The 21935-nt window shown below is 42.5% G+C and overlaps 1 protein-coding gene across 1 annotated transcript in view; it reads left to right on the plus strand.

The window, feature by feature from the left end:
- The window catches only part of XRRA1 (X-ray radiation resistance associated 1), a 77036-nt gene that overhangs the window by 48717 nt on the left and 6384 nt on the right, over positions 1–21935 (plus strand). The window contains exons 10-13 of the mRNA XM_069469246.1: positions 8994–9034; positions 12180–12305; positions 19055–19148; positions 19863–19978. Coding sequence (XP_069325347.1) covers positions 8994–9034; positions 12180–12305; positions 19055–19148; positions 19863–19978 — 377 coding nt within the window. The remainder of the gene's footprint in view (positions 1–8993; positions 9035–12179; positions 12306–19054; positions 19149–19862; positions 19979–21935) is intronic.

Consider the following 21935-nt stretch of genomic DNA (forward strand, 5'->3'; position numbering starts at 1 on the left):
CCCACCCTAATGCCCTCATTTAAATTGAATTAACTCTCTAAAGGCCGTATCTCCAAATATAGTCATATTCTGAGGTACTGGGGGTTAGGACTTCAACATATAAATTTGAGGAAGACATAATTCAGCCATAACACCAAATCTATCCAATTTTACCTTATAGTATGTGCTTTTAGGTTGTTATTTAAGAAATATTTCCCTTTCTTGCTGTCACAAAAATAGCTTCCCATTCTATGTTGCTTTTCATTTTGCAATTTGAATGATTCTTTCAAAGAGGGTTTGTGTGAAGTAGATGAGTCCCTGAACACCCAAAATTATCTTTCATACTTGAATACTAGTTTGGTTGAATAGAGAATTTGAGCCTTAAAATGGTTTTCCCTTAAACCTTTGAAGATACTACTCCATTGCCCTTTAGGCCCATTGTTGCCAAGAAGAAGTCTGATTCCAATTTGATTTGCATTTCTGTGTAGGAAACCTATGTTTGCTCTTTGGAAATGCTTAATATTCCCCTTTTACCCTTTAGATGCATCTAGATATGCAATTTTTTGCTTATCTTGTTAGGTACTTTGAGGATTCTTTTGGTCAAAGATATGTGGTTTCCCTCATCTTGGAAAAAATTATTTTTATTTCCCCCTTTCTGTTCTCTGTGTAGTCTTACTCTGAAATTCCATGAGATACTGAAAGTTTTGGGTCTATCTTCTGTTCCTCTTTTCTGTCATTCTTTATACAGTTAACCCTTAAACAGAGTGGCAGTTAAGGGTACCAGCTCCCCATGCAGTCAGAAATCTGTGTATAACTTCTGACTCCCTCAAAACTTAACTACTAATAGCCTACTACTGACCAGAAGCCTTCCCTATAACATAAACTGCCAACATAACATATTTTGTATGTTATATCTATTATATATTATATTCTTACAATGAAGCTAGAGAAAATATTAAGAAAATCACAAGGAAGACAAAATATATTTACTATTAAATGGAAGTGGATCATCATAAGGATCTCATCCTCTTCATCTTCATGTTGAGTAGGCTAAGGAGGAGGAGGAAGAGGAGGGGTTGGTCTTGCTATCTCAGGGGTGGCAGAGGCAGAAGAAAATCCATGTATAAGTGGACCTGCACGATTCAAACCTATGTTTCTCAAGGAGGGTCAACTGTATTTCTTTGTCTTTTTATTGATATATAAATCAACTAAAATAATAAACTAATAAATTAGTTGTACATATTTTGGGGGTACAAGTGGTATTTTGATACCTGTATACAGTGTGCATGATCAAATCAGAATAAGTGGGATATCCATCACCTCAAACATTTATCTTTTATTTGTGTTGAAATATTATAAATCTTCTCATGTAGCTGTTTTGAAATGTACAATAAGTTTTTGTTAACTATAATTTCCCTACTTTACTATTGAATACTAGAACATATTACTTCTATCTAACTGATTTTTGTACCCCTTAACCAACTTCTCTTCATCCCTCTGTCCCCACTTCCCTTCCCACCCTCTGGTAACCACCATTCTACTCTTTACCTCTATGGGATCCACAGTTTTTGCTCCCAAATATGAGTGAGAGCACATGATATTTCTCTTTCCATGCCTGCCTTATTTCACCTAACATAAGGACCTCCAGTTCCATCCATGTTGCTGCAATTGACAGGATTTTATTCTTTTTTATGACTAATATTCCATTGTGTATATTTACCACATTTTCTTTTTCCATTCCATCAACCTAAGTAAATGAACACTTAGGTTGGTTCTGTGCCTTGGCTATTGTGAATAGTGCTACAGTAAACATGGGAGTGTGGATATCTCTTTGATATACTGATTTCCTTTCATTTGGATATATACCCAGCAGTCAGATTGCTGGATCATGTGGTATTAATAGTTCTAGTTTTAGTTCTTTGAGGAACCTCCATACTGTTTTCCATAGTGACGGTACTACTGTACATTCTCACCAGCAGTGTCGGAGAATTCCCCTTTCTCTGAATCCTCACCTGCATTTGTTTGTCTTTTTGATAACAGCCATCTCTGTGCATCTGATATAGCAGTCACTTGTTCTGATATTTTGAAATTGCTTTTGAAGGGGAGAATTTTTTCCCGAAGATGGATGTATGTTGTTTGTCAAATAGGACACTTGGGCTTTGATTTTGGGTCCCTGCAATAGTGTGGTCTTTGTATCATTTCTTAGGCAATAAAAAGGGTCAATGGTATCTGTGATTTTCTTGGTGGCTTTAGGGAACAGTTATTAGTTGAGGCTGTGGTGAAGTTTTGCTGGGGATTTGAATGCCTGCTGAGCCAGTCCTTGGGCCCAGTGGTGGAACCTGTGGGCTGCGTATGCCTGATGTTAGGTCCCACAGCAGCAGTGGTGTTAGTGTGTCCTGGGGGGACAGTTCTTGGGCCTTCAGGTGGCTTTCTCAGAAGCTAGTAGTTGGAGCAGAGGGCTGGTGTGTGGGCAGGTTCTCAGGCCCCCGAGCAACTGGTGTGATGTGAGTGGTGGCAGTAGCAGCAGTGGAGTAACCCACTAGGACTCAAGTCGTCTGTGTTGGCGTTAGTGGTAGTTGCAATGGTTTGGGCAGGCTAGTCCCCTTTCCCATAGCTGCCTGTAATAGGGCAGTGGGTATTGTCCAAAGTGTGCTTAGGGGACCTTGGTCTCCCCATCCCTTCCTGGCTGGGTGGCAGTTGCAGCCACATCACCTTGAACTTAGCCTGAGGGTAGGGCAGGGCACAGCATTAAACTCTCAAAATGATGCCAGCTGTGGGCTTGCAATCTGGAGGGCAGGGTCCCTTTCAAGCAAGCAGCACGGTCAAGGATCTGTGGGGAGTGTAGTCTGTTCATGTCTCAGTCTTGCAGGCACCTGTAGCAGGGTGGTGGGAATTGTCCTAGGATTATGTAGGGGATCTTGGGCTCCCTTATTCCTCCTCAGCTGCAAAGGGCTGCAGCTGCATCAGCCCAAACTTAGCCCCAGAGGGCAGGGTACTGCCCAGCTTTACACTCCCGAACTGGTGCCTTGGGCCTGTGATTGAAGAGGGTGGGGCCCCTTCCAGGAAAATAGTGTGGACAAGATGCTGGGAAGAGTACTATCTGCTAGCCACTCAGTTTCACTGCAGCTGGTAGCAGAGCAGTGGGAGTTGTCCTAGAAGTATATAGGAGAGCTTGGGCTCCCCTGTCCCTCCTCAGTTGGTGGGGTGCTGCCACTTAGCCCAAACTTAGCCGAGAGCAGGGCATTTCCTGACCTTAAACTCCCAAAATGGTGCCATGGGCCTGTAACCAGAGATGGCTGCACTGGCTGGAAACTGTGGGGAGTGCAATTCACTCGAGACTCGGGCCCACAGCAGCCAGCTGCAGGATGGTGGGCACCATCACAGATGCATACTGGAAATCCTGGTTTCCTTGCCCCTCCCCAGCCAGGTGGGGGCTGTAGCTGTGTCAGTGCAAACTCAGCCTGAGGGCAGGGTGCAGCCCAGTGTCAAATTCTCAAAATGGCACCTTGAACCTGCAACTGGAAGGACTGGGGCTCTGGGTAGGTAAGCAGTGTGATTGAGAAACTGTGGAAAATGCTGTCCGCTCAAGTCTTAGTCTCAATAGCAGCCCATAGCAAGGCAGTGGGGACATTTCAAAGGGAGATTGAGAACACCTGGTTTCCCTATTCCTCCTCGAGCCATGCAGTGGCTGCAGGCATACCCATGGTTCCTCATTGTCTAGGCGTTCAGAATGGCACCCAGCTGAAGCTGTTTTAGGCTCAGATGCCTGTGGGATTCCGTGTGGGTTCCCTTTCTGTAGCAACATCTCTGCAATCTCCAAGCAGTTCCCTATGGTAGGCCTGAGACCTGTGTGGGCCAGGGGGTTCTCTTGTAGCCAAGATCATCAAAGCTTATCTCAGAGAGTGGAGCTCTGGGATCTTCTCTCTTACTGTTTCCCCATGCCCAGGAGCTTCTCCCAGCTATTAGTCCTCAGCTGGACAGGTTGCCCTGAAACCTCTCCTTACCCACTTTTGCTGCTTCCCTAGTGAATCCTAGCATTCTCTCCTAGACAATCTGTTCAAAATGTCATGCTCTGCTTACTATTCTGGTTCCTCCCCATGGAAGAGGCACATACTACCTGTGTCTAGTCAGCCATCTTGATCCTCTCCCTCTAAGTATGGCTTTTGTTGTATCCCATGGGTTCTGGTATGTTGTGTTTCCATTTTCACTTGTTTCAATAAATTTTTTAATTTCCTTCTTAATTTCTTCTTTGAGCCATTGGTCATTCAGGAGCATGTTGTTTACTTTGTATGTATTTATACAGTTTCCGAAGTTCCTCTTGTTATTGATTTCTAGTTTTATTTCTTTATGTCAGAAGAGATACTTGATATGATTTCAACTTTTTTGAATTTTTCAAGACATAGGATCTGCCCTGGAGAATGTTCCATGTGCTGATGAAAAGAATGTGTATTTCGCAGCAGTTGGATGAAATGGTCTGTAAATATCTGTTAGGCCAATTTGATCTAGAGTATAGCTTAACTCCAATGTTTCTTTGTTGACTTTCTGCCTGGATGATCTGTCCATTACTGAAAGTGGGGTGTTGAAGTTCCCTATCCTTATTGTATTGCAGTCTGTCTCTCCTTTTAGATCTATTTATATTTGCTTTATTTATTTGGGTGCTCCAGTGTTAGGTACCCATATATTTACTATTGTTATATCTTCATGCTGAATTGACCCTTTTAACATTATATAATGACCTTCTTTGTCTCTTTTTACAGTTTTTGGCTTAAAGTCTGTTTTATCGGATATAAGTACAGCTTCTCCTGCTCTTTTTGGGCTTCTGTTTGCATGGAATATCTTTTTCTATTCCTTCACTTTCATTCTGTGTGTCTTTATAGGTGAAGCAAGTTTCTTGTAGGCAGCATATAGTTGAGTCTTGTTTTTTTAATCCATGCAGCCACTATATGTCTTTTAATTGGAGAATTTAGTCTATTTACATTCATTGTTGTTACTGATAAGTAAGGACTTACATCATTTTGTTACTTGTTTTCTAGTTGTTTTGTAACTCTTTCTTTCTTCCTTTCTTACTGTCTTCCTTTGTGGTTAAGTATTTTTCTCTGGTAGTATGTTTTAAGTATAGTGTATCTATTATAGGTTTTTGCTTTTTGGTTACCATCAGGCTTGCAAAAAAGTTCCTGTAATTATAACAAGTTATTTAAAACTGATACCAACTTAACTTTGATCACAAAAGGAAAAAACAAATGAACCAACAACAAAAACCTGTACACATTAACTTTTTTCTTCCATATTTTGAATTTTTGATGTCACAATTTTCTTCTTTTTATATTGCCTATCTTTTACCAAATTGTTATAGTTATTCTTATTTTTAATAGTTTTGTCTTTTAGTGTTCTTAGTAAAGATTTAAGTGGTTTATACACCACACTTAGTATATTAGTCTGATGATTACATTAGGGTCATTTTCTTTCAGTTTGAAGAACTTCCTTTACCATGTCTTGTAGTAAAGTTCCAGTAGTGATTAATTCCCTCAGCATTTTATTTTATTTATTTATTTATTTATTTATTTTTTGTCTGGTAAAGTCTTTATCTTGACTTCATTTCTGAAGGATAGTTTTGCTGGTCGTAGTATTCTTGGTTGACAATATTTTTCCTTTGAGCACTCTGATTATGTCATTTCACTCCCTCCTGGCCTTTAAGGTTTCTGCTAGAAGTCTGCTTTCAGGTGTATTGGATCTCCCTTATATGTTATTTGCTGCTCTTCTCTTGCTGCTTTCAGGATCCTCTCTTTGTCTTTGACCTTTGAGAATTTGATTATAATATGTTATAGAGTATTCTTATTTGAGTTGAATCTGATTGGTGACCTTTGACCCTCCTATATCTGGGTATTTCTATCTTTCTCTAGGTTTGGAAAGTTTTATGTTATTATTTCTTTGATTATGCTTTCTACCTCTTTGTCTTTCTCAGATCCTTCTTTAACTCCAGCAACCTAAATATTTGGTCTTTTGATGTTGTCCTATAGATCCTATAAGCCTTCTTCATTCCTTTTCATTTTTTTTTCTTTTTTCTCCTCTGTATTTTCAAATGGTTTGTCTTTGAACTCACGGATTCTTTCTTGTTTTGTCAGTTCTGTTGATGCTTTCTTTTGCCTTTTTCATTTAATTCATTGTATTTTTCAGCTCCAGGATTTTTGATTTTTTTTTTAATTATGTCAATCTCTGTTACAAATTCCTCTATTTCTGAACTGATTCTCTTTGTTTTATTGATGTTCATTGCACTCCCTTAAAACAGCTATTTTGAATTCTTTGAGAGATTATACATCTCCATCACTTTAGGGTTGGTCTTTGGCACCTGATTTGTCTGTTTGATGAGGTCATATTTCACTAAATGTTCTTGATACTTGTGAAAGTGTGACAATATCTGTGTATTTGATGGACTAGGTATTTATTTCAGTCTTCACAATCTGGCTTTGTTTATGCCTGCCCTTCTTCAGAGGGCCTTTCAGGGATCCTAAGCAGACTAACTATTGTGTTCCCTGAACCTGTGACCACTGGAGGTATCTCAGCACTAAAGGATACACTCTAAGCCCAGGTTTGTTGCAAGTCTTGTGAGGACTCTAAAGTTGCTGCAGGTTTCTGGCCCAGATGTACCTGGGGAAGACCCAAGGAGGATACTGGGGCTATGTGAGAATGCTGGGCTGGAGTTGAGACTGGACCCCTTTGGGATCTGCTGTGGGATGGAGGCTGGCATGCCTGTCACATTAACTCAGACAGGTGCGTCTCCCAGTATGTCTCTGCACAGATGAGATAGCTCCCTGATTGCAGCAAGAGGGGCTAGAGCTGAGACTAGGCCCCCTCAGGATCTGCTCTGAGACAAACTGGAGTGCCTGTCTCATTGGCCCAGACTCGCACATGTGTCCCAGCAGGTCTCAGCCTAAATAGGATAGTTCCCAATTGCAGTGAGAGGGGCTGGGGGTAAGACTGGGCTCCTTTGGGATTTGCTGTGGGATGGAGGCTGGAGAGCCTGGTCTCATTGGCTCAGAAGGGTGCACATCTCCCAGCAAGTCCTGCAGAGATGGGATAGTTCCCTGATTGCAGTGGAAGGGGCTGGAGATGAAGCTGGGTCCCCTTGGGATCTGCTATTGGATAGAGGCTGGTGAGCTTGTCTGGGAGGCTCAAAATCCCAGGCTGCAAGATATGGGCAAGACTCCTTCTGGGTCCTTGTGCAAGAGGCTGTGAGCAGGGACCTAATCTGAGGGGGGGCTGAAGCAGAGAAACAGGGAAACTTTCAGGTTCACTGCCAAGACCAGTGTCAGCAGCAGACAAGCCTTTCCATTAAGGCACTAGTGTGCACAATTCCTTTTGGACCCCTTGGCAGATAGTTTTGGTTGTAGGCTCAAGACAAAATGGGGCTATAGCCAAGCCCCTTAGAGAGCTGGGCCATTTCTGAGCTTAAAACCAGGAGCAAGCTTGACAGATCAGCCACCTGGGTATTGGTCTGCACCCTCAAAATGACCCTTCAAGGTCTTGGGTTCTACCAGGGTTTCACAAACTCCTAGCTGAATCCTGAGGCTCCTGCAGAGAGACTTGACTGTGGATGGATGCAGAATTCTTGTTATAGGGGGACACGAGCAGGTTACCTGGTATTCTGCCATCTTCTCTTTGCTTTTTTGTACTGCATTCTGAGAGCCTCTCAGCTCAGTCTTCTATTTATGAATAGAAGCTCTTCAACTCCAGCACATTTGTGGTCTTTTATTTAATTATCATACATTAAATTTACAAAATTGTTAATAGCTCTGCTTCAACAAAAATCTGCTTTTGTTTTAGGAATGAAATATCCTTTTTAATTTCTCAGAGGATATTATTTATTCTATCCTGAAGTTTTCTTTTTGTTAAACTCTTGTTTTTCAGATGCTAATTCTTCCTATTTTATATTTCATGACTTTTTTATACTATTAATTTTCCTCAAATATTAGGAGATTCTTGATTGTTCACTTTTCCATGTAACAATCCATAATCAGAAGATTAAAATGCAGGTTTTAATTTCTAGAGTTGCTTCCTGTGATTGTGGGGAGGGGCAGGATTTACATTCAGGCACAGTGTGCTGTAGCCCGTCTTCCCAGATGTGCTGTTTCTCCACGGTATCACTGCTAAGCACCCACACTTGCCACCATGGCCCACCCCCCAGAGAACTCCTACTTTGTGCATTGCACAAACCTTTCCCAAACTCCCTTGCAGACCCTCATAGTAGGAGAAATTATTTATGTCATGTGTTTTTCCATCCCCTATTACAATTTACTTCATTTTCATGTGAGCGTTCTCATTACAATGTCATTAACACGTGGAAGGGGTCCCATTAAGTAGGATAAAGGTAAGTGATGTCTGCACAGGATCCAGTCCCAGTAGATGCTCTGCTTTAGTAGGCTGAATCCAGCTGTTTATTGGCTTATCTCATTCTGATGGTCCCAAGAATGAAACTACTCTGCAGCCTCCTCCTTATGACCATGCTGCTGGTGGTTCTTGGTATCTCTCCTGAACTCACTGATTTAACACGTTCTATTTCTACTGATATAACAAATAGTATATTCAGATCCTCTGACAGAATGTCTTTTATCTACATTTCTCTCTTCTAAGAAAATTGGTTAGCTTCCTACTCAATATGGACTCCCCAGTAGTTCTAAGGCTAGAAAGCACTTGCATCAGAAAGGCCAATGTGGCAGAAATATAGGGAGTGAGGGAGAAGGTAGCATGAGGTGAGACTGGAGAAGTAGACAGGGGCCCAATATGCAGGACCTCAGAGGCTTGGCTAAGAAGTTTGGATGTTATCCTAAGTGCAGAGGGACTTATTGCCTGCTGGTTGTCACAGCCAGCTCCTCTTCCTAGCATTGGAGCTGAGGACTGAGGACCTCCTCTAGGAGGAACCCTGGTGTACACAAGTGGATGGAAGACCCAGACCCTGGCCTCTCTGGGGGTCCGTCAGTGCTCTCACCAACCTTCATTCTGTTTCTATTTTGTTTCAGAGGTTGTGTTCTCATCTTACCCTGGATTTTCAACCTCAGAGGTAGGAATCAATTATATTCATGTTCTTGAGTTAGAATATTAATTTTAACAGACAAAACATGTAAGTTAATGGAGTCATGAGAAGCATTTCTATAGATCACACTGAGGAAGCCCAATCATTGAATAGATATTTACCAAATACCTACGGGTTGTCAAGTATTGTGCTAGCCACTGCAGATGTAGTAGTGAACGAGACAGACATACTCTGACCGCATCAGCCCACAGTCTAGCTCTCATTGTCCTCACATGCTATGCAGAATAATGTAGGAACGGCTGCCTCAAGTGATAAAGCTAGCATTGAAGTCGGGCTGCCACTAGGATGAAGCCCAGCAGCTTCTTAACAACAGCCCCCAAAAGTTGAAAAGGTCCTTACCAGATACACCACTATCCAGGGTCTAATCCTTGGTGTAACTTAGACACTTGATTTTTGTCAGCACAGAAAACTGGTTTTTCTCTCAGGGCAGATGCTCACTAACCAAGCTAATGGAGACTGATGCACATCAACTAAATATTGATCAATTAATTCATTTACAGTAAATAGTGCCATTGTACATTTCACCAACCTGCATCCTTGAGAGGCAGCTTAGGTCACTGCCTCCCCACACATACAACTGTGTGAGAAATTGTGTCAGTTAACTGTTGCTGCATACCAACCCAACCAAACCCACCCAACAATTATTGACTTCAAACAATAGCAGTTTGTAATTTCTCATAATTCTTTGAGTTCTAGGTGGTTCTACTGGTTTCAACAGAGCTCACTCATGCAGCTGCATTTAGCTGGCAGATTAGCTGGGGACTGGGCTCAGGTGGACAGCTGGCATGGCTTGGTATCTCTATGTGGTCTTTTCAGTCTGGACTTCATTACAGTATGGTGGCATCAGGGTTTCAAGAGAGCAAGGGCAAATTGTAAGGTTTTGAAATTCAAATAGTGTCACTTATACCACATTCTATTGGTCAAAGCAGAGTCAAAAGGCCAGTATAATGCTGCAGTGCGTGCTGACTACGCAGAGTTAGCGCAGACCCCACAAGTCAGAGCAGTTCCCATTAAGACTGCCCTCACTTCCGAGGCCAGCCACAAGTTTGGGGGTCCCCAGGCTATCTGCACTTGTGACCAACTGGCTATAAATTCAGGAGTTTTCCACAACCCACTCAGGTTTAGCAATTTGATAGAACAACTCACAGAACTCAGGAAAGGGTTATTAAAATTACAGTTTTACTATAAATGATACAAATCAGGAATAGCCAAATGAAAGACACATATGGTGAGGTTTGAGAGGGTCTCAAATGCAGATTCTGTGTCCTCTTCCTGTGGAATTAGAGCATGTCACCCTCCCAGCACATTGATGTGCTCACCAACCAGGATGCTCACCCACGCCTCAGAGTCCAGAGCTTTTCCTAGAAAATCACTGGCCATTGTGATTGAACTCAGTCTCTACCATCCCTTGCTTCCCAGATGTCAGGCTGGCTCAAAGCTCCAACCCTCTAATCCCATGGTGGTTCTTTCTAGTGTGGCCAGGCCCCATCCCAAGTCATCTCATTAGCATAAACTCAAGTGTGACCCAAAGGTCCTTTATAAAAAGACATTCCTATTACTCAGGAAATTCCAAGGGTTTTAGAAGCTCAGTGCTGGGAACCTAGAAGAAGACTAGACAAATTCTTTATTATATAATACAGCAGTCAGTCTAGTTTCAAGAGGGTAGAGATATGGTCTCCACCTCTGAATGGGAAGAGCAGCAAGGTCACACTGCCGAAGGGCATGCATATGGGATGGAGGGGCTTGTGGCCATTAAACAGTCTACCACAGAAGTGACAGATAATTGGTAGGATTGCTCAGTGCTCAGATCCCAACTCTCTGGCATTTGAGAATCTAGAGAATGAGTTGGATAGTTGAGATTTTTAATGGCCTTTCTCTATAAAAACCAGATACACTTTCCCCTGAGAAAGGGCCCTCTCTGCCCCCAGTGGGGCTAGTCATACCCTTGGGTCAGGACTCTCTGAAGCCCAACTCTCTGGCATTTTCTTTTCTGTGTTCCAGTCTGACTTGCCCCCTTTGGCTCACACAGCCTTGCTCCAAGTAGGGAGTTGCACAGTGGAGGAGACTGCCTTATCAGACTGCCACCACATTCCACCCTGGCCTCTCAGAGGTTGCCTTGGGATCACCTGGAGAAAGGAGTCATCTAAGTTCCAAACATGATAACTGGTTTTTGTTTTCACACCCATAACTTACCTGTTCCACTTGTGTGGCTTTACAAGTTGACCCAGAATGGCACTAAATACTTGGCCCAAAGTGGGTGCTCCACAAATATTCATTGAATGAACAAGTGAAATTTAAGTTATTTGCTCAATATTGCATAGTGATTAATGGAGAACAGAATCTAATTCATCTGTACCTAATCATTAGCCCAGCATCTACCCTTGTAATATCTTTTGGTTCCATCTAATTCAAGGAAACAGTGAGTAAACTGAGTTAGGTATGATTAATCCAGCAATTTCCTTTTTTTGCTTGATCAGGCATGTTGAACTTGAGTCAGTCTGGGTTGCTGCAGAGACTATCACCTTACAAGTGACCCAGATGCACCATGCCACATTCGGGTCCCAAGACCAATGGAAGTCCTTCAGGACCTAGTTGCTGTTTCATCCTCGAATGAAGAACCTCCACTATAGGATGTGGGCTACCCCATCAGACCAGATGTTCAGGGCTCAAGTCGCTCCTGCCTTCCCTCTCCCCACTAGGAACATTCCCTTTAACAACACAAGCACCTGCCCCTTTGCCTTCTGGAGAAATTTAGCCCAGCTGGGTAAAAGGGCCAATTCAGGATAAGCTGCTGTAGGGCAGAGAAAAGGAAGTGGGCACAAAGTACCTCTGATGTCTGCACCAGCACTCTGTTACCTGTGGCCTCAGAGAACTTGAAACTGGAACTCTGGGTGCTGGAGAATTAGTCCACCGTGTGACCTCAGAGAACTTGGAGCCAGAATTCTAGGTTGATGGTGACATCTCCCCTTATGACCCAAATGTCTCTTTTGGCCAAGTCTCTCTGGGAAGGCTGTTCTTTCCCCCATACTACATAGGAAAGGTCTGTTGGCCTTTGGCAGCCTCAATTTCTTTATTAGGGCACTTTGACTTTGACTTTTTTTTCCCTTCTAAGACAACCAAGGTATGTACACTTCCTCCCATATTTGAGATTCTTCCTGTGAAGTCACTGAAGGTCAGGAACCAGACGCTGGCCCCACCCTTCCCGGAGCTGAGGTACCTTAGCCTGGCCTACAACAAGGTGACTTTCTGCTTCTCTTCTGTTTTCTCAGGGGCACAGATGGGAGGGTGGGATGTGAGCTGCTCTGGCCTACAGGCCAACCGTCCAATTCCCTGCATTACAGGAATACGGGCTCAGGAATTCTCAGGGAGGGGAAAGTGAAGGGAGTTCAGGCCAAGGCAGGAGTCCATCCATTCAGTCACAGATATTTATTTAGCACTTACCATGTGCCAGGCTCTGTACTATGCATTGGGTATACAGCTATGGAAGGAAAGACTTGGCCTCTGCCGTTTTGGAGCTTGTCACCTAGGAAGACTGATACTGGACAACTCATCACAGTATAAGCATGCTCAGTGTTATGAAGAAATCCACAGCGCTGTGAAGTATGTTATGGTGGGGAGGGGGCTAACCTGTATTTGGGATCAGAGAAAGTTCTCAAGGAAGTGGTGTTTAAGCTGAGATCTGACCCAGTGAGTTTCAGGTGAAGAGGGAGTGTCCAGTGAGGTGAGAAATGTTCTAGCCTAAGGGAACCGCAAATGTAAAGTCCATGGGACAGATTTAACATATTTTTCTTGTGTGTTTCCAATATCCATACCTGTTTGATTTTCTGTAAATTCCACTAATTGAGCCCTACTCAAGTCTGAAATGCAAGAATGTTTTAAGATACTCTGCTTACATTCCTCCTAAGGCAAGCAGTTGATACAGCTAAATCCTAAAGTGTTTATTTCTAGGAGTTTTATAATTTTAGCTGTACACTTAAGTCTTTGTTCTTTTTTGAGTTAAACTTTATATATGGTGTGATACAGGCATCACCTTCATTCTTTTGCATGTGGATATTCAGTATTCTCAACTCCATTTAGTGAAAAGACCATTATTCCCCCCACTGAATGATCTTCATCCCCTTGCCGAAAATCAGTGGGCCATAGATGTGTTATGGGTCCTTCTTCTTGAAATTGGTAATTTGTCTTCTCTTATTTTATTGATCCATAATAGTTACATGTTATCCTTTTTACTGACTTTTTAAAATTAAACTAGCTGCTGGGTTCACTGGATTTCTTTATTATTTGTTTTCCATTTCATTGATATCTGCTCATAATTTTATTTCTGTTATTCTACTTACAACAAATGTAATTTCATCTTTTTCTAGCTCCCTAAGTAGCATAATTTTTACATCATTGATTTAGATCTTTCTCCTTTCTAGTATAAACATGTATAGCTATAAACTTCTTCTCTAAGCATTGCTTTAGCTGTGTTCTACAAATTGTGATACATCATGTTTTTTCATTCAGTTAAAGTATTTTAATTTTTCTTGTGATTTCTTCTTTGACCCATGGGTTGTTTAGATGTGAGGTGTTCAATTTCCAAATATGGGGCTCTTCTAAGTGTATTTGTTTATTTCTAATTGAATACTATTGTGGACAGATAATAATCTGTAAGATTTCATTCTTCTGAAACCTGTTTAAACTTTATGTTCCACCCCTATCGTCTATCTTGGTGACCATTCCATGTACACTTAGGAAAAAATGTATTCTGAAGTTTTGGGGGATAGTGTTCTATAAATATTGATTAAGTTAAGGTGGTTGGTACTATTACCTACATCTTCTATGTACTTTTCGCTGTTCGTTCCATCAATTACTGAGAATAGTGTGTTAAAATCTCTACTCGTGGTTGTGAATTTATTTATTTCTCCCTTTAGTTGTGTCAGTTTTAGCTCCATGTATTTTGAAGTCTGCTATCCAGTGTATATACATTTAGAACTGTTATATCTACCTAATGTATGGATACTTTTATTATTATGAATTGTCTTCCCTTGCCTCTAATAATACTCCTTGTCTTGATGTCTATCTTGTCTGATTTTAATATAGCTACATAGCTTTCTCATGCTATTTGTGTGGTATATCTCTCCCTATTCTTTTACTTGCAACCTATATATATCTTTATAGTTAAGGGGCATGTCTTTTAGACAGCATGTAGTTGGTTCTTGCAAATGTTCCAGAATGTTTTTCTCAGTGTTCCTGCTCTATCCTCAGCTTTAAGCCTTTCCTATGTGCCTGAACCTCAGAGGGGTTTATTTCTACATTCTTTTCCTCCACTCAGCAGTAAACTGCTTTTGCTTGTTACTTAGTGCTTGCTAGTCTTGTTGTAGGGACCAAAGGGAGGCTCCAGCCCATCTTAGGCAGCCCTGGGTCCCTGTGTCTCAAAGATGGGCTTTCTCAGTGGTCCTACCCCTGACCTACCAGTAGGAGACCTCTGATGTATTAGCCTCAGGTTGGTTTCCTGTCCTTACTCCCTGAGTAGTGGGTTTTTATATTATTTCCCTTTCCCAGATGCAGTGCCCTGAGCTGACAGGGTTTGCTGAACTTCCTCAGCAGCTGAAGGCTTTTGTTCAGTGGGCAGAAGGGTTGGCAAGGCTTCCTGCCTTTCCTGCAGTGGCAGCGGCTCTCCTACAGGCCCACGCCACCAAGGAAGGCTGTCTCCAATCTCTCTCACACAATTGGGTGTGAAGTCCTCCGGAGTCTGCAGCTCTCAGGGGGTCTACTCTCTTACTCTAGGCCATGCTTGGTCTTTAGCAAGTCATTAAAATTTTTAGCCAATTTCTTCTTGACACATTAACTGCCATGTGAGTTGTATTTAGTTCATGCTAGTTTTGAGCCCAGGGCCTTGTGAAGCAAAAACTGGGCAAAACCCTACAGTTGGTTCATGAAAAGCTTGTTGATGTTCTTATTGTTACAATTAATATTGATTGACAAATTCTAAAAATGTGGATTAAATGAATAGAAGTCAATAAATTTCATTTTTTGTTAGATTAGAAAGGATAGTTTTGTTTTTTAAGCTTTTATTCTATTTTCATAATAAAACACTATGGCCTCAAGGAAAAAAAATTTTTTTCTAGTGTGGCAGTCAATGTGTTAAATGCTTGTGTTGCACTTGTGTTCTGCCACAGGTGAGCCGGTGTCCTTGTCCCATCTCTCCTTGGAGGTGCCAGTCTTTCCTTAGATTTCAGGCCATGTGATTGCCCTGAGACCTTAGCTCTCTGCTGGACTCAAGAAAAGTTATGATTTTATGGGTTATTCAGCCTTTTTTTCTTCTTATTAAGGTTGGAGCAACACTCTTTCCATTTTTCTACATTTGTACTTGAGTTTTTAAATGGTGTTTTTCTTTTATGACAGTTACCATCTAACAAATTATATATCTTTTTGTCAATTATCAGTTGTCTACTACTGTAATTTTTTTTAATACTAGGACTTTGGTTTTGCTTACATCTATATTCTTATCATCTAGAACATTACCTGATACGTGATAGATGCTCAATAAGTTTGTCAGATGAATATTTTGATCATGTTAAGGAACAGCTACTGTGTTGAAATTAATACTCAATTTATTAAAGTTACAAACTTTAAAATCAATTCTGCCTTCAAATAGAACTTATACATCTAGAATATTCACTCAAAATCTGGAAGTTTTTTGTGTCAAAAGTAATCACTTTCACTTAATCTTTAATATTTACTTAGTTTATAAATTTGAGAGACTGTTATATGCTCCTTAACCCAATGAGATTGAATAGAAATTTAAAGTTATCATTGGAACCTGAATAATTTCCAGCAGCATTTAACTCGCCCTATAGGGAATAGGCTAGGCTGATGGCCAGATGCTACTTGGTACATCAGCCAGAATCTTAAACCCATATCTTCAGCTGGGGCTTAATTTCACAGAAAATATGATACACATGCCCTAAGTATCATTCAACTTTTTATCAATTTTAATTGTAATCTTCAACTTCGGATGGATGGAATTTTGCATCCTAACAAAATTAAATTCTCTGTCCCCTATTTTGTATTTATTGCCTCCTGATCCCCTAATTTGCACACAAGAGATTCTGCACCCACTTTAACCACCATTGCAGTCATTTATCAACACATCTTAGGCACCTTTGTAGGTTTATCCTCCTCCTTTGGAGTCTAGATAAGAGGCCAGCAAACTTTTTTTGTAAAGGGCCAGATAATAAATATTTTACTGTGCTGCAGCTACTCAACTCTGCACTTGTAGGACAAAAGGCAACATGTAAATGAATGAGAAAGGCAGTGTAAACAGATGGTGGGCCAAATTTGGCCCAGGCTGTGTTTGCCAACCCTGGTTTTGGTACAGCCTGTGTGCTAAGAGTGATGTTTATATTTTTAAATGGTTAAAAAAATAAAAACAAGGATAATATTCCATGACACATTAAAATTATGTGAAATTCAGATTTTGGAGTCCATAAATAAAATTTTATTGGAAAAGAGCCACCATACCTATTTGTTTATGAATTGTCTATGGCTGCTTTTGTGCAATAACAGTAGAGTTGAGTTGTTGCAACAGGGACCATATAGTCTGCAAAGCCTGAAACATTTAATATCTGGCCTTGACAGAAAAGGTTTGCTAATCCCTGGTCTAGGTCCAATGTTAGAGTCCCTCAAGGCCCACTCCTAGTCCCTTTTCTCCTCTCACTGTCTACTCTCTTCCTAGGGATGACTTCAGATACCCATTGGCCCAGGAACAGTGACTCACAAATTTGTAACTCCAATGTGGACCTCTCCTCTGTATTACAGACCAGTGTATCCAACTGCCTTTCTGACATCTCTCCTTGGAGGTCTAAAAGGTACCTCCAGCTTGCATATAGCCAAAGTGAATTAATGATATTTTTCTCTTTAAGTTTTGTTCTTTCATTGTTCCCTATCTTAGTGAATAGCTCCATCATCCATCCAGTTACTCAAGCCAAAATTGGTTGTCATTCTTGATACTTCCCTCTCCTTTACATCACCTTACCCACACCCCTAGCCTGCCCATATCTAATCCATTGCCAAGTCTTGTCAAATTTAGGTGCTCATATTTCTAAAATCCATCTAATGTGTTCCCTAAGGACCAAAATCTTTAACTACCTTTGGTCTGGCCCCTACTTGCATCTCCAGCCTCATTTTGCACCAGGTGCCCTCTTTTTCTCTGCTTTTAGTCACACTTTACTTCTTTAAATTCCTCCAGCAGGCTATGAGGCCTTTCACACACTGTTCTCCTTGCATAGAATACTTCCTGTCTGCAGTGAAGCATTACTAGCTGCTGCAGTAACCTTAAATATCTCAATCACTTATACACAATAAAAGTTTGTATCTTGCTTTTGCAAAGTCCATTGTGAATATTCCTGGTTGGCAGGTGGCCTTCCACATGATCATTCAGAGCCCCAAGTCCCCTCTGGCTATGGCTTTGTCATCTCGTAGGATCTTAAGAGTACTTTATTGGACCCTATGTACCTCGTGGGTACAGATGGTTGAGCAGGGGGAGTGTAATGGAGGGAGGGAAGTAGAGGAGGTACAGGAGATTTTGTATAGGCCGTACCTGGAAGTAGCGTTTATCACTTCCATCCGTGTTGCATTGGCTAGAACTGAGTCACATGACCACACCTAACTGCCTGGGAGGCTAGGAGATATAATCTAGCATGTGCTAGAGAAAATGGTTTGGGTTAATACAGAGACGTCTGTGCCACATACTCTATCCCCCCACTGCATTCACTAAATACTTCTTACCCCTCCTTTAGATCTCAGGGACACCTTCTCTTACCTCTCTGACTAGGTCAGATCACCCTAGTAATTCATACCACCTCTCTTTTGTGGCACTTACCACATTGTAAATCTCCTCTCTTTTGTGTTACTATTTCTTCAGTGCTTTTCCCACTAGACAGTACTTGAGGGCAGGAGTGGTAACTCTCTTGCTCATTCTCAACAAAGTGCTTGGCACATGGTAGGTATTCAGTAAATATTTGTTGGTTAAATGAATAAAAATGAAAGAGAAGTTAGTTGCTTAGTGGAAATCTCATGCTACCCAGTGAGACCCCAGAGAAAGTCAAAGTGAAGTGCCCTCCCTCTTCCAGCCCTTGGACCTTAGTGCCTTCTATGGGTCCTACATCTGACCCAACACCTTTCAGTGTGTCCAAGGGTCTGATAGGCTGCTGCCCTACTTCTGGCCCCTCTGATACTGATGGCCCTGATCCTGTTACATTGCTAATAGACACCCACCCCAAGATAGTCCCTAGATGTTCCAGGCACTCTGCTCAACAAGGGTTGTTATCAATATATTTTTTGCCTTTCAGAGGCTAGCTTGGCCAACAAGCCACCACTTGCAGGCTGGCTTCACAGGGCAGCCTCTGGGTTCCAGATAGCTATGAAGCCTCCCTTACCACTGGCTCTGCTTATCCCTTAGATGTGTGGGTCCCCCTGACCTCTTGTCTCCTATCCCTCCCCAGATCAGTGCCCAGGACTGGCCTCAGTGAATGAGGCCATCAGGGGTGCTGTTGACAGACTGATGGGGTGTGTAGGTTTGCATTGAGGAAGGTGAAGTGTCAGGCAAATTGTATCCTAAAGTCAAAGTCAGGGCTCTTCCAACTTTCCAGACTCTCTGTGAGACAAGTGCTTTGTGTGTTTGTTACTATTTTTGCCACCAGCATCCTCAGTGCTTAATATAAGCTACATATCCAGTGTGGAAAGGGAAGAAAAATTCTTAACTCTTAACATGGAACAGTGATGGTGGAATTTCACACTTGAGGGGCAAAGTATTCTGGCCATTAGCAGGTGATATTGCAGGGATAAGGTACTGCCCAGCACTGAGTCCCACCTACAGCAGCATCTCTTCCCCCTCTGCCCCCAATCTTAGCAAGCATGTACCCTGCTGTATGGGGCCTGGATGTACCTGGGCAGAGGTGAGGGGTGGTGTCAACCTGATGATCTCTCCTGCATTTGTTACAGATTGCAAAGGAGGATGCTGTCCTGCCAGTAGCTCTCTTTCCATCTCTCTGTGAGCTCATATTTCATAACAACCCTCTGGTGGCCCATACACGAGGTATGGTACCCACAAACCTGCCCCTGCTAAGCCAGTGTCCAAGGAGCAATGTGAGCACTCTCATTCCCGCTGGGAAGGCCTGGACTCTGCTCTGTGTCAGGATGGACAAGGTTCATGGTGTACTGGGGAATGGAGAAAATAGTAGGCAGTGCTCAGCACCTGCTCTGCTCCAGCTCATCCTGACAGTAACCCTATGAGGGAGGCAGGCATTACTTCCCCCATGGAAAGTGGTGGAAACTGAAGCCCAGGGAAGTTCACAGTCTGCCCAAGGTCACACAGCAAGAAAGAGGCAGAGTTGGGAATGGAATACCAAATTATCTAGATCCTGCGTGAAAACTCTTTAAGCCATACTCTGCTTTGTGGAACAGGTCTGTTGTGACTTTGTTTCCCACTGTCCAGTTGGAGAGGAGTGCAGGCCAAATGCAGGGCCCTCTCCTCCCAGAGCACACCAAATGCAGTGATGCTGTCAGCAGTGGAGCCTACTGTCCAAGATACAGCAGCTGGAGGAATTTTAGAGTCCTAGGCCCTGAAGTGACACTATCTTTGTTACCTTGGGCAAATTCCTTAACCTCTCTGTGTCTCAGTTCCCTAACCTATCAAATGGGACTAGTACAGTTCTGTCTCCTAGGAGCAATTTGAACAGTGCCTGGCACGTAGTAAGCCCCAGTATAAATGTCAACTATTAGTAATCTTATTTTCCCATCATGGCACCAGGAGTCCCTCCACTGCTGAAGAGCTTCCTCCAGGAGAGACTGGGGATCCGCTTAATTCGAAGGAAGATAGTAAAGGCTAAGCATCATATTTTGATGCCTCGGAAGGAATCGCGGAAGGTAAGGCTTCCAAGGCAGGACTCCCACTCTCAGAAGGAACGGAGCCTATTCTAATGCATGCAGACTAACCTGGTGATAGAGCTGCTCTCTTCCACAATGCCTGGAATCTCTCCATTAGGTTCAGTGTTGCCTTCTCCTTTTCTTGCTCTGTTAAATATAGATATAACCAGGAGGGGCAAGAAAATCAAAGTTAGAGTAGGGAGCAGCCTTGGAGGTCACTGAGTCTGACCTCCTAATTTTACAGAGAAACTAAGGCCCAGAGAAGGAGCTATGGAGAAGTGGGGAGGAATCAGCCTTGAAGTCAGAAGACCCGGGAATGAGCCTGGTTCCATCACTTTCCATAGCTGCCTGACCTTGGGCAAGAGTTTCACTTTCTGAGCTTCACTTTTCTCAACTCTAAAACTTTTCTGAGCTGCTCAGAGCACTGGATGAAGCAACAGATATGAAAATACATTATAAATTCCCAAAACTCATATCAATGCAAGTTATAGTCACCTACAATAATTAAGAATGGCTGTGGCCGGGTGCGGTGGCTCACGCCTGTAATCCTAGCACTCTGGGAGGCCGAGGCGGGTGGATCATTTGAGCTCAGGAGTTCGAGACCAGCCTGAGCAAGAGAGAGACCCATCTCTACTAAAAATAGAAAGAATTATATGGACAACTAAAAATATATATAGAAAAAATTAGCCAGGCATGGTGGCGCATGCCTGTAGTCTCAGCTACTCGGGAGGCTGAGGCAGGAGGATCGCTTGAACCCAGGAGTTTGAGGTTGCTGTGAGCTAGGCTGACGCCACGGCACTCACTCTAGCCCTGGCAACAGAGTGAGACTCTGTCTCACAAAAAAAAAAAAAAAAAAAAAAAAAAAAAAAAAAAAGAATGGCTGCGTCAGGACCAGAATACATTTTCTGCCTGAATCTTAAGGAAGTGCTTCCTTATGTTGAGAGCAGTCTACTTCCTCTTCTAACTTTCCCAGCCAGTGCTCTTAGACTCACCTTCTGAGATGCCATGTAATAAGTCAAATTCCTCTTTCATCTAGAATTTCAGAAATTTCTGTGAAATGCTCCTCTGTCCTGTACTTTAGTCTTTCTACAGACAAAAGCTGCACTGAGCTTGCTGATCCCAACAGTTAAGTCCAATTATTCCCCTGCCACCCCTCTATAGCTTGCCTCTGTCTAGCTAAGCTCTCATCTTGAATCCTCAGAGGACTGGAGCAATCACTGAAAGTCAGAAACAGAACTTGCAAGGTTACCGTCATCTTTCCCCTTGTCTGTTGCCTCCTCTAAGGACCAGCCAACTGGGAAGGGAACAGAATCAGAGTGAGCTGGATGCTTAGTACAGAATCCTCTCTGTCCTTTACAGAGCACCCATGCCTAATACTTTGCTGAGCAATTGCATAAGTACTATCCAATAATCCTTACAACAGATGAGGAAACAGGCTCAGAGAGGTAAACTAACTTACTTGTTAAAAGTTAATGTTGGGGCCCAGGAGACCCCTCACCCCTTCTCCATCCAAGGTTTTGACTAATACAGTTAGATAGACACAAATACCAATGGCCACATGAGAAACAAACCAGTGCTTTGTTCCTCTAGGCAAGTACCCTCTAGGCTAGGCTGGAGAATGTAGCTTAGTCCTGAAGCCAGATGGATTGATGCCCACATGGCCCCAGTGTGCGTACGGAGATGGGGCCAGAGCTGCAGATTAGAGTTCTGGGCCTTTTACTCGCTCAGTTGCATGAACAAAGGCTGCAGGCCCTCCCTTCATACCTAGGCATGGACAGAACAGGAGGAAAATGGAGAACCTGCCCGAGCAAGCCTGTAACCAAGAAGCTGTGTGAGCCCTTTGCTTGTGAAAACACAAATGGAAGGTAACATAGTCTGTTCTTGATGGCCAGTAATCCAGCCCCCCAGTGAGGCAGGGCCTGGTGACTAGCAACCCCTGACCAATTAGACTATCCAT

The sequence above is a fragment of the Eulemur rufifrons genome, chromosome 6 (assembly GCF_041146395.1).
Source record: "Eulemur rufifrons isolate Redbay chromosome 6, OSU_ERuf_1, whole genome shotgun sequence".
Lineage (NCBI taxonomy): Eukaryota > Metazoa > Chordata > Mammalia > Primates > Lemuridae > Eulemur > Eulemur rufifrons.